Source organism: Labrus bergylta, chromosome 9 (assembly GCF_963930695.1).
Source record: "Labrus bergylta chromosome 9, fLabBer1.1, whole genome shotgun sequence".
Taxonomy (NCBI): domain Eukaryota; kingdom Metazoa; phylum Chordata; class Actinopteri; order Labriformes; family Labridae; genus Labrus; species Labrus bergylta.
Window position 1 is genome coordinate 28,392,138 of NC_089203.1, and position 13,167 is coordinate 28,405,304.

A 13,167-nucleotide genomic window follows, 5' to 3' on the forward strand; every position below is an offset into this window, starting at 1 on the left:
CTATCTATCTATATATCTATCTATCTATGTATCTATGTATCTATGTATCTATGTATCTATCTATCTATCTATCTATCTATGTATCTATCTATCTATCTATCTATCTATCTATCTATCTATCTATGTATCTATCTATTGAATCCAAAACAGTTCTGTGTTATTGTGTTATAATCTAGTTAGTGTGCACTAACTAGATAAGAATAAGAATCTTATCTGCAGAAGTTATAATCTAACTAGTACCTACAGTTGCCACAAGATCATTTTAATTTTTTTATTAAAATTAAATCAAAATGTGGGGCAATACTTTTGGCAAACCCTCCACACATGTACAAGAATAAATAATGAACTTGCTTTGCCTTGACCCTTGACACATTCTATCTACTGACCTGGTTGTGCTGCTTCTGGCTTTCTTTTTTCTATTTTTTTAATTTATTCCATCTTATCTATACATCAGAATATTATTATTAATACTTAATTGTGTGTATTTATGTTTATTTTATTTATTTAAGTGCCTCAACAACTATTCTTTCATCTTAGCCGTCAACAGAATATAGCAAGGTAGTGAAAGAGTCTCTATATGTGAGTGACAGCAAGGGGTTGGGGATTGTGTAGGGGGGTGGGATCTGTTTGTGTTAATGTGTGTAATTATCCAAAATGCAATTAAAAATAACAAAAATGTGGGGCAATACTAGTGGTTTGTTTACGCGCCACATGTACAGAGGCTACAGTTGTCAAAGTGGGCAGCCCAGGTTCGAATATGACCTCCCTCCCCCCCGCTCCCTGATTTCCGACTCTATCCACCGTCCAAAGCCCCCCTGAAAAAAATCTAAATGAACAGTAATTCAAAATCAAGGGCACTCCAGCTAGTTTGACCTCCAAACTGCTGTTTCTAGCATAACATTTACAATTTTCCTTTACTTTCCAACAATGTCTCATAATACACAAAATAAAAATGTTAACTTTTTGGGCTTCAGGGGCTCCGTAGTGTTAGCAGAATGGCTTTAAGGTTTTTTTTTAATGTTTTTAAGTGGCCTAAAAAGAGAAATTTAAAGTAAACTTTGAGTGTGGGCTAGTGCACGCATGGGGTTGAGAACGAGCAGGGAGACAGGGAGGCGTCTGATTGGTTCATCAGATTGGTACCTCATGGCAGACATTGGTGGAAGTTTTTACAGGCTTTTTACAAAAAGATTAACTACTTTCCTTGTTAATTGTTTCGCACCAATACAGCAAGTGAAATTCCTTGTATGTGCAAATGTATTTGGCAATAAACCCCGATTCTGATTCTGATCTGATTCTGAACTTTGTGAGAGGATAGGATAAATAAACAGTATAAACTAAATGAAAAATAAGTATTCAAAAAGCAGAGTTTTAGGTTCACAGATATTTATTTTCCACATTCAAATGAAGTAAAAAAACAAACAAACAAGTACAACCTTTTAAAGAAATGCATTTTGGGACACAACAAGTCAACACAACAAATTAAATGATGCTACAAGTTTAAAAAACTGTTTTTCTAATAAATAATAAATGTAAGCCTGGAGATATTCTGGATATATCTCAATCAAAACGCTGGTTTCTCTGTCTTTTCTTTGTAAGCAAACACACACAACATACAGACAATGCATGTAGACGGCACACAATATATTCACTTTTATTCTATTCTCCTCTGAGTTATAGCAGGTTGCTATACATTCATGTATTTACAATGTCTGAGAATGTCAATTTCCACAGGAATCAGTAGTTAATTAAACAGAGTATGCACAAAAGAGATTATGATCTTTATACAAATCAGTGTGAAAAAAACAAGTATTGTATTTTGTTGGTTAGAAACCAATGCTGAGGCAGATATTTAATCTCCCAGACCAGCTGGGGAATTACAAGACAGGTTGTATAAAAGGTCATTTGAAATATCTTATACATGACATTCAATAATTCTCCACCACATATTTACAGAATTTTTAAATAGGGCAATGAAAGTTTAATCATCAATATGAGATTAAACCAGCGAAAAAAACACCCACCAAAGTTTCTCAGTCGGGCTGACCAGTGACTGATGAACCAATGAATACATAGCATCTTAAAGTGACTTATGACATGTTTTTTTAAATGTCACATATTCTCCTCCTCTTCAGTTTAAATAAGTCTCAGAGCTCCTCAAAACATGTGTGTGAAGTTTCTTGTTCTAAATCCACTCTGATCCTGTATTTGATCATGTCCATAAACCCCTCTATTTCAGCCCTGCTCAGAAGAGGCTGTTTCTGTGTCTGTACCTTTAAATATGTAAATGAGCTGTGTCTGACCACGCCCCCTCTCTGGAAGGGCTTGGGTGTACTCGGTGCTTTCTCGCTCCAAGTCCTATTGTTTACGGTGAGAAGGCAGACTCAGAGGGCAGAACAAACACCTAGCTGTGGGAGTGTCACCCACCTGGGGGAGGGGTTACTGCCCTTTGTGATGTCATGGAGGGAAAATCTCCAAACAGCCTGTTTGAGCACACTCGACCATTGAGCACACACATTTTCTGCCACTTTGACAGCTGCTGTTTGGGAAGGAGATGGGCAGGGTGGATTTGCCGACACTGATGAATAAAAAGTGTGAAAAGTTCAACACTCTTTTTTGTGTGAGATGAAGTAGCCTTAATCCCAAACAGATGCTAGAAGAGTTCATTTGTTTTGTGTGTATGTGTTAGTTTCTGTGTGTGGGTGTTTGTTTCTGTGAACACACAGACAGCACTATATGCTGCTTCTGTTGTTGCTGTGTGCTCTTGGTAATGTCACTGTATCCATTGTTTGTTATTTCCACAGGGGTAAGCTTGGCTATCGTGTCTGTCGTTCCAATGGCTTGCCCCACAGTGATGCCGTGGTTGTTCTCCTGCAACGGCCACATTTCCTGCCAGGTGAGAGATGGATGCTGAGCCGGGTGCCCGCTGAGCAGAGGCCGCCTCTGCCTGTAGTTGGCCCACACCTGAAGAATGGTCTCTTTGAAAGGCCGTGTAGTCAGAGTGTAAAGGATGGGGTTTAGGGCACTGTTGATGGGAAGAATAAAAATGACCACCCAGGAGCTGATGGTACCTGCATGAGAGGAAAACCAGAATTACTGCTTTGCACCCAGTGAAGACTGCAGTGAGGGATATTCTGTTATACTGTAAACATTTCAAAGAAAGGAAAACATTACTTAAAAAATAGACAATGGTGAAAGTAGGCCAACATTTAACATGACTTGTTGAACCAAAAGCATAAACAGAAAACAACTGAGTTCTCCCGGTAGATTGTTCTAGGCTGGGGGTGGAGTCCGTGGAGATACCAGGGGAGGGGAGGGGATTTTTTTTACCTGAATCCCACTGTGACATCACAAGGAGAGCAAATTTGAAACAGAGCATTTTTCTCTGTGTTGTAAGACTTATGCAGACCACAAACAAAGGACTGGATGGGTTTATTTCACATTTTGTGGGTCTGTAGACACTCAGGTTACCCAAATATATGTTCACAAACACTGTACAAGTGGATTTTTCACAACATGTCCCCCTTAAAAAAACTTTCTAAGCACGAAGAGGTCTAAGTCAGCAAAGAGATTAAAGTTACTGCTTTGTTCAACAACAAATAAAAGTTCCTTACAGGAGCTCTAAGTTTTCCTGAGATATCGATAAAGTGAGAATGGGATAAATGTGTTAAGAGAAAAGGACAAAACAAATCGGCCCACACCTTAATGCATCCGGCCATGGCTATTACTGCTGCAACATAACGAGAAAGTAATAATCCTAGAGAGCTGGACCATTAGTTGTGTTTGAAGATCTTTAAAATTCAACATTGTTATGAGGCTTTAACGGAAACTTCTTCCATCAAAACCATTTGTATAATTAATGAAAACCCTTTACATCCCTACAGGGGGCCCCAATTAGAGAGCCAAAGCTCACCAGGTTCTGTTTATAATGGATTCTGCAAAACACTAAGGGGTCATTGGGGTATACAGAGCAAACTAAAAGCACTACGGTGGCCATGCTCCGACGCTCTTTATACAGTGATAAACACCTTCAGAATATTCCAGGAATGAGGTCAAAAACACTTGTTGTACTTCTAGGAAACGTAGTAACATAAGGAAAATAAAAATGTAAAATAAATGCTTCATAAAAATCTCTCTTCCGAGCTCTTGTTTTCCTGCAGGCTTAAAAAAGCAAAAAAAAAAAAAGATTTTAAATGTTGTGTTTTGCAGTGGAGGGGCAGCTGCAGTGCCAGCAGTCACGATTAATATACCCCAAAAGTCAGGGTAAAAAAACACAGGATGTCAGAAAAGATTAACACAGCCATAAAACTGAACTAACCACATGTGCACTATAATCCATTTATCTGGCTTTATATTTTATGACCAGCATGTTCACTAAAGTTCAAGTTTCTATCAAAAATAAACTTCTGAGTCATGCATAACTCCAAAGTTCTGCTCAATGTGAATAATTCAGTGATTTTTTCTGAACAATGGGTCATTATCTGGAAGTGAATTATGTTGCCTAGCAGACATTTTTTAATTTGTATTTTCTGTCATTACCTGTGGTTGCCATTAAGTTGAATGGCTGTGATTGAATGGCACATTAAAGCAAAAGTTTCTGTGCGATATAGAAGAGGCTACAAACTTTTCAGAGCCATATTAAAGGAAGAATGTGCAGAATTTTACTCATAACTACGGCAGAAATCAAGTGTATCCTGTGTAAATGTGTCTCTGAGTCATGACTGTCTACAATGAGGGAGAAGCTCGAGTCCCGCTGGCTGTGTTGTTGTCAGAGCCGTGTTTACATGGACGGGACGGCCGGCTCCTCCCCTTGTGTATAAAAGCTGTTTTAGTCAAGAACTAGAGAGAAGAAGAACATACTCACTGATTATTTGAATGTTAGTAAGCGTTTTAGATCACTGTCACTCCGTGTAAATGTACATGCAATGTGAAGCTACGAGCTAACTAAAGAGCGCTAACATTAGCATGCTAACACAACAATGCAGCTTGAGACAAGGACAATTTTGTCCGACGCTTGCACTTATTGCTCAATTATTGTGCGTTCAAATTTGGTAACTCCTTTGTGCAAACGCTAGTGGAGGAGAGCGGAGGCTTCAGTATGGAGGAGGCGTGGCCAAACAGCAGTTTGTTTTAGTTTCATGCTGGTGCTCAAGGGCGACATCTACTGGATGAAAAAGTTGCACATTCTTCCTTTAAAACAGCATTGAGAGGCCTTAAAAGTGGACTTAAAAAATAGCTTTACTTTACATGTTTATAACATTTCTACTGTACCGGGAATCTCCACCTGCAGCAGTGACAGGATCTTGAGGATGAAAATGGGGATCCAGCAGAGGGAGTCGGTGATGACGATGGAGAAGAACCTTTTGGCGATGGTCACTTCTTTCTTGATGTGGTTGCTGTATTTGGTGGTCTGCGTCCCTGTTCTCTGGATGTTATAGAACATGCTCGCATAGGAAAGGACGATTATGAGGAACGCCACCAGGTTCAGACCTGCAGAGAGATACCTGCTTAGTTTCTGAATTCTAATATAATAGTTAAAGCTCACAGTTGCACTCAAAATGTTGAAACAAAAAAACAACATCCACATGTAATAATTTACAATAAGACTTACTACATGAAGATAATACACCTGTAATTTTGCAATTAGAGAAATCGTTTTCAAAACTTTGTTAGAGAACTTAGACAATGCCGTAAACCCGACAACTTACTCGCTCCTATTCCTGCTTCTGCGTCCCTGGACCCTTACCTTCATCCCTTCATTCCTCAACCCTTACCTTCATACCTTCCTCTCCCATCCCTGGACCCTTAACTTTATCCCTTCATTCCTCAACCCTTGCCTCCATCCCTCATCCTTCGATCCTTACCTTCATCTCTTCATCCCATAGACTACACCTCAAACATAACCCATTTCTGTTTTATACATAGAAGCAAGCCTTACTCGCTCCTATTCCTCTGATGCTGCTTCTGCATCCCTGGACCCTTACCTTCATACCTTCATTCCTCGACTCTTACCTTCATCCCCTGATCCATAACTTTATCCTTTCATCCCGCATCCCACATCACAGGACCTTTACAATCCGGCCAATCTTCCAATTATCCGACCTCACTCATCATTTCAATCTGTGCCATGCATTTTAAAATAAACTCTAAATATCATTCTTGGTGTGGTCTTTGTTAGTGAATAAAAGATGAAGAAAAAGTTTAGAATAAGAACAAATCCCCACCTAGAAAAATGACAATGGAGTAAACATGAGCCCAAAGCGTCTCAGGCTGCTCAGAGTGCAGGGGGAAGCAGACTCCATTGGTCCCGTAGAAGTTCCGGAAAAGCCCCTTGCAGGCCAGCGGCAGGAAGGCAACGATAAAACCAAAAACCCAAATCCCGAACAGGATGGTGACGGTTCGTCTCCAGCCAGGCGTCAGGTACTTGAACGGGTAGACAATGCAGATGTATTTCTCCAGAGTGAGATACGTGAGGAGAAGGACTGACACCTCAGTGGACAGCATGGCCAGCGAGCCGATGACTTGACACTGACTGCTGTCCATCCAGGCCTGAGCGTGCCGGTTGTACTCGCCGCGGAACTTCAGATCATAAGCGCCGATCATGAAGAGGTAGATGCCCATCAGCCCGTCTGCACCTGCAAGAATCAGAATCAGAATGTTGTTTGGATGTGCATGATGTTTAATATTTTTGTAGAACTACTTATTTCATGTCTTTAAAGGCTTTAAATGCGATTTTTCACACTTAAATGTAGAAATCAAGTATATCCTCTAAAAATAACTCTGTGAGTCATGACTGTCTACAATGGGTGTAACACCCGAGTCCCACTGTCTGTGATGTTTTCAGAGTTTTCAGAGTCCTATCTTCAGTTTGTTTACATCGGCGGGACAGCCGGCTGACTCCTCCCCTCGTGTATAAAAGTTGTTTAATTGAGGGACTAGAGAAAAGAAGAATAACATACTGTACTCACTGCTTAACTGTGTTTCTAGATCACGCTCATTTCAGGTAAATTTACATGCAGTGTGAAGATACCAGCATAATAAAGATCGTTAGCATTAGCATGCTAACACAACAATGCAGCGCGAGTTGTTTTGGTTTCATGCTTGTGCTCAAGGGCGACATCTGCTGGATCAAAAAAATCACATATAAAGCCTTTAAATGTATTCATGTGTCTTATACTTTGTATGTATGACTGCAGGGGCAGGGATCAAACCCCCAAAACTTCCAGTTTCAGCCTTTTTTGTGCGGCCGCTCAAGTTGAAAATCTTTCAACTTTTCAGAAAGGCGCTGTTGACGTCACCGCCTCTCTTTTCCAAATGTATGCTATTCCCCTTAGTTTTGCCACCTATACATATCGTGTCTTGTACCCACATCCTCCTTCCCCGTGTCTGATCGGGTAAAAAAAACGACCTCAAATAAAAAAACTGTAAAAAGTAACGGAGCCATGTCGGTCATACAGCGGCCGGTGTCAACATGACTGCTGTCATAGAGACAGGGCGCTGTCAAACACTCAAAAACGCCAAGTCAGCGTTTTTCAGCCCGGAAAAAAAACGCTAGGTGGACACGGGCCCAAATCTACCACTGAGCCACAGCGGACCTTGGTTTAGAATGTAACCTTAAGAAGAACTAGAGCTCTTATCTCTGACCAAATAATAAGAATTGACTGTTAAGATGCAATAGAAAAAAAGATTTAAAAATAAAAAGGATCCATTTAGATCCCATAGGATCTGAGCACTTCAAACACAACCATCACATTTTCAGCTTGGTCGGTTCAGAGACATTGGCACGATGTCAGCTGATTGAATTTGAACCCTGGTAGATGACAACAATATTTCTTTATAAACCTTTACCTTTACCTTAAACCTTTGAAATCCATGCATAAGAAACGGAAACAGCCATTGGATACTGTATGCATCAGAAGAGAAGATTCATATACAGCAGAGGGTGCAGAGAGAGTTCTTTTCTTTTGGCATAAAGGAAAGCCAAAAAAAAAAAAAGCATAAGATCTAAAATTATTTCTGTATTGTGCTGCCTCTTATAAGCGGAGCATATTCAATGGGGATGCATTAAATTGAAATGCACACACAAAGAATTCAAATCATGCTGTGCTGTGGGTTTAAGCAACACACAGCTGGAGAGTGATCCCCAGCAGAACGGTGTGGATGTGAGGGCACTCCATCTTCCGGCTCCGTGAAAGTGGTGAGACAATCAACACACTTCAATCAGGTGTGTGTGTCTCTGATTGGCTGTGATTAAGCCCGGGTGTGAGGAGCTTTCATAAATTGTGGCCCTTTCCAAATAGCCACAGTTCAGTCGTCAGCATGTACTGGGTCCACCTCAGTATACTGAACATTTCAGTATGGATACTAACTTCCGGGTTTCATGCAGTGTGGATTGGATGCGTCCTTTCAGGAAATGAATGGTATTCTAACTCCCACAATGCTGTGCGAAATTAAACGTAAATCGTCACGTCACGTGCGCCTCCAAATCAAAACAAACGAGCGTGGATTAATTTAATCTTAATTTAAAGTCCCGACTGAAATCACTACTTTTAATTAACAACAGAAAATATAACAAATATCTGCATTATTATAAAACCTTTCCCCCTCTATTTAAATAATGATTTCACTATTTAAATGTGTCTTTATTGGTTTATTTTATATTCTGTATATTACTGTCTTTCATTTGTTCTTTATGTACTGTATGTTATTTAATTATTTAATCTTTTACTTGATTTACATTGTGATATTGTTTTTTGTTTACCTGGCTGTATATGAGCATTACTCTTCTTGAATAAAGCTAAACAAAAACAAAAAAAAAAACGGGTGAATGCGGCCGGTTCAGGAAATGACGCCACTTCCATACTGAATGAATCAGACGAAGTAGGCACAAATATCTGCCTACTGTGTGTGCATAGTGAATAGTAGGTACTAACAGTATGCAGCACGGATAGTAGGTACTGCCTACTGGACGACTGAGTATGTACTTGGCAATTCGGATACGGCCCCTGAGTCTCCAGTGCTCTGTGCTGACTCATTATCTCACCTTCAGAGGTAGTGAGAGGTTCTCCCTGAGGCTTCTCAAGTTGTCGGTGTATCTATAAACACCAACTCAGAACTTTGTATGTATTCGATGTCAGTTGCCTGTTTCCCAGTGTATAACTTGGGGTGTTGGAGAGTTTGTTGTGACTCCAGCCTTTTGGGTTATCAAAGGTCTCCCAGGCAGCCTTTGCAGCAGTGGTTTAGTTAATCGTTTTCAGAGCATTATTTCATGAAGGAAGCCTGTTGTGGATCTATGCAGTTTGGTTGTCTTTTCTCCCCTTTCCAATCTATTGCTATTGCGATCTTGTGGTTATAACTTTGAGACACCCCTGGGTCCACACCTGCTAAGCTAAGCAAGTTAGCTGAAGGCCATAGCTTCCTAATCATTTGAATGACTTTCAAACTGTTTTTTATATTTAACTCTTCCCCTTCAGCCAAAACATTTTGGCTACTCATTTCAAATGGAATGTTTTTTTCTTCCTCTCTGGGATGAATAAATATCTTTATGCGTTAACATGAACATGCTAAATAGCTGTGGCTCGAGAGTCTGATCAGATTTTTTTTTTTACACTAATGAAAAGATCTGCTGTTCAACCTGCATGCCAAAGTTTCCCTGGTCATCGATCCTGAACTTGAAACAGCTTCTGAGAGGGCTGCCATCAGTTTGTGAATCCGAGTGTGGGAGAGAAAGGCGTGCAGTATGATTGCCAGAAGACCGGAAAGAGCTTTCCATTTTCTATAATGGCTTTCTGTGTGAATGGCCTCTTTTGACACTTTTTGAAGATGCTGCCATGCCATCTAAGGCTATTATCCAGAGGTCAAAAGGTCTCTGCTCAAGTGTTGACAAGCTATCAGGAGTATGATGACAGGAGCATTACACCTATAGGAGCTTTAGGTGACCGTGTATCTATTGAGGTTTAAGTTTATTTCAGTCAGCATGAAAAAAAAACAAAACACAATTATCTGATCATTACATCATATGAAATGTACAAATAAATACATTTAGGGAAAAAAAACGACTGAAAAGATATGAACCGGAGCCTTTGCCCAGCCTTTTTTCAGAACTTACTCGGTTAGGCAACGACACTACGACACAAAACAATGGCTGACATGAGTCATACAACTGAAAGAGAAACAAAAAAGTTTGAGCATTTCACAAAACATTTCAGAATCAGAACAAGGCACAACCATTTCAAAATTCCAAAATATATCTAGTAAAATACATCTCACATTTCTGCTTTCACATTTAGTAATTTCACACTTGCAGAAAACTCCTGATATCTGCAGGAGGAGCTGCATGTGTGACCGCAAACAAGACACATTTTCCAGCCATTTTTCTGCCAGCTGTCTAGTATTTTTAAGTCCAAGGAATATATCAAAGTGTAGAAGATCCAAGCCGACCGCTAGCTGACTCTGCTTGGGATCAAAGTTTGCTGACATAAAGGGCAGAAACGATACAGGCGACCTACACCGAGCGGATTTAATTAGAAGAGTGTTTTGAGAGACCGTAACTGAGAAGGTGTGGGGAAGAGAGAAGGTTAGATACACAGACCAAATGGGTGATGCATGTGTTAAAGTTCATAAATCAGCAGGTCTCCTCTCTGGTAATGACTTATTTCTCTCCTGACTCCACTCTGTTCACCTTTTAATTACGGGATTAAACGTAACATTTGACTCCCATGAATGCACCTTATCTACGCAAAGACTGGGATGAAGGCAATAAATGAATATTATCAAGACTCATTTGTGTGCGTTAGTTATCTTAATTACAGTTCTTTGCTTTTCTCTGTCTTGAGGAACTAGTGTGCTGCTAAACATGGACCCTACTGTCATTATAGTAATACTTTTTAAAGGCCACCTTATCGAGCAAATGAGCCCCGAAATGATATTGATGAATTAAAGATGTCACTCTCTGCACGGCTTTTCATTGTGAATGCAGGTGAAAGTGTTTAGCATGTTGTGAGCTCTTTGATGTCAGCTCCTCTGAGCCTTATGGAGAGTCCATATAGGATTCTATTTATACACAAGCATACAGCAATGTGCTGGTGCAGACATTTATATTCCGTAAACGTTCTGTTTTCTCTCCTATGTGCAACCGAAGTGTTCACTTGGGAACATAAACCTAATAACCATGCACACTATCTGCTTTAATACCTGCACAGATCCACTCAGTGACTTCCCATTCCTGAAATGTTCCTCTCAGGATGAAATTATTTGCTTTTATATTTCTTCAAAAACATACTGACATGATTTTTTTTATTTTTTTTTTATCATCTGCGGACTCATGATATCACAGAGAAACCCATACTGAACAACACACACAAGCATACATGCAGGAAAAATGTTATCTTTGCATGTGTCCGTGTCTTTCCCCTGTATTATCTAAACGTCTACAATTTCCCAGATATGACAAACACGGAGAGAGAGAGCCGCACCGAATGGCAAACAGGAGCTAACATGCCACGAGTGGCGTTTTAGCACGAGTGGCTGCAGCTTACATGAAAACCTTATCTGTGCAGTGATACGTGTCATCTTCAACAACTTCCTGTCTTTGCACGAGAACACACACTTCTAATATATCGCAAACACGATAAGCCGCAGACAGATCGAGGTCCTCGTCTTATTAAACACAGAATCCAAAACTTTATTTTCAGAGGATACTCTCTCTGTAAACTCTTTGTAACTGTAGAAGAAGAGCCCCCTCGGCAGCTTTCACCGCTCTTGTCTTGAATGCCATCACAGAGAAAAAGAAAGAGCTAAAAAAGGTTACGCACTAAAAATGAGGCGATGCTCGCGAGCTAGCTCGGGCAATCAACTCGAGCTCTGCCGATTTCGCACTTGACATGCCTCATCTTACATCACCTCCTTCCATTTAGCTGTCGATGTAAGCTGCAAGATTTCCGCTCTCTCCCGTTGATCTTTCACTGCCAACTCTGACCTGCAAGCTCGCTCAGCCCCACCACCTCCACCCCAGCATCCATCTGTAGCTCTCCAACTGGAAAGGGGGGTGGGGGGGGGGGTTAAGAGGTTCTTATCACTCCTCAAATTACTGCATGAAAAATAAACCAGCGAGAAGTGATGAGGTCGGAGCCTAGACGCCAAAGACAAACTAAATTCTGCTGCAATAAATATTTTAACTGATACAAACGTGAGTTGTCTGACTGAACTATAAATATGTCTGGACAAAATACCTCACGATTGTGTGCAACAGTTTAACAGAGTACGGCAGAAACGACAAACACTAACACAAGACTCATTTAGCTTCATAAACGCTGTGTCTGCTGCAAACCGACAAAAGGAATCTGCTCCGCTGTGGGCTTGTACAGATCTGGGGGATTTTTAGCCGTTAAATCAGCATTTTTTGTTAGTTGAATAGGCACAATTCTGCAATTAATATGTTAAACAACAATTAGGTATTTGTTGCTCTTTTTGCACTTGAATTGCACATTTGCACACCTCCACTTTGCACTTTAATAACTTGAATTTCCATTCTGGTATGGGCTCTTGACTGATTTTATTGCGCTGTTTTTATTTTTGTTTTTATTTGATTTTATATTTTGCCGTGTTGTCTGATTTTTTTAAATTTTTTAAATTTGTTTTGGTTTATGTTTTTATGGTGATGTTGTCCTTGTGTTTCTTGTCTTCTGTGTGCTCCTGTTGCAATGCAAATTTCCCCTTGTGGGGGTCTCTTGGCCTCATATTTATACAGCGGGAGAAGGAAAAGCATGTGGTCCATCTTTATATATACAGTCTATGGCCTCAGCTCATTTGAACCTTCCTGTCATGTTCTACATTCTGCTGCGATCAATATTTTAAACGATACAAACGCGAGTTCTCTCACTGAACTTCCTCATATCATTAAAGTTAAACACTAAGACCCAGTATGTTAAAAAATTACCTTGGGAAAGTCTTTTATTATAACCATACTGTAGCGGCTGCTTCTCGTCTGTCCTGCATAGAACATGTATTTTTACGCCTGTGGCTACTTACTTGCTTGCTCCAATACTGTCATGATACTTATATTTTTAGGTTGAAGCAATGTTACATCCAAAGGTGTTGCTTGCCCCCTCATCACTGCCTTTTTCCTCTTCCCCTTGTTTTAGTTTTTGTCTTTTTAGGGAGCCTATCCTA

General features: G+C 40.1%; 1 protein-coding gene across 2 annotated transcripts in view; it reads right to left on the reverse strand.

Moving 5' to 3' along the window:
- Positions 1 to 1,373: 1,373 nt before the first annotated feature.
- rxfp1 (relaxin family peptide receptor 1) overlaps positions 1,374 to 13,167 on the reverse strand; it is a 77,675-nt gene continuing 65,881 nt past the window's right edge. Inside the window, exons 16-18 of one of the 2 annotated variants that reach the window (XM_020657260.3) lie at positions 6,222 to 6,632; positions 5,269 to 5,487; positions 1,374 to 3,068 (exon numbers count right to left, since the gene is read on the reverse strand). In XM_020657260.3, coding sequence (XP_020512916.2) covers positions 2,683 to 3,068; positions 5,269 to 5,487; positions 6,222 to 6,632 — 1,016 coding nt within the window. In that variant the 3' untranslated portion in view covers positions 1,374 to 2,682. The remainder of the gene's footprint in view (positions 3,069 to 5,268; positions 5,488 to 6,221; positions 6,633 to 13,167) is intronic. The other variant, XM_065958962.1, reaches the window with a different exon arrangement.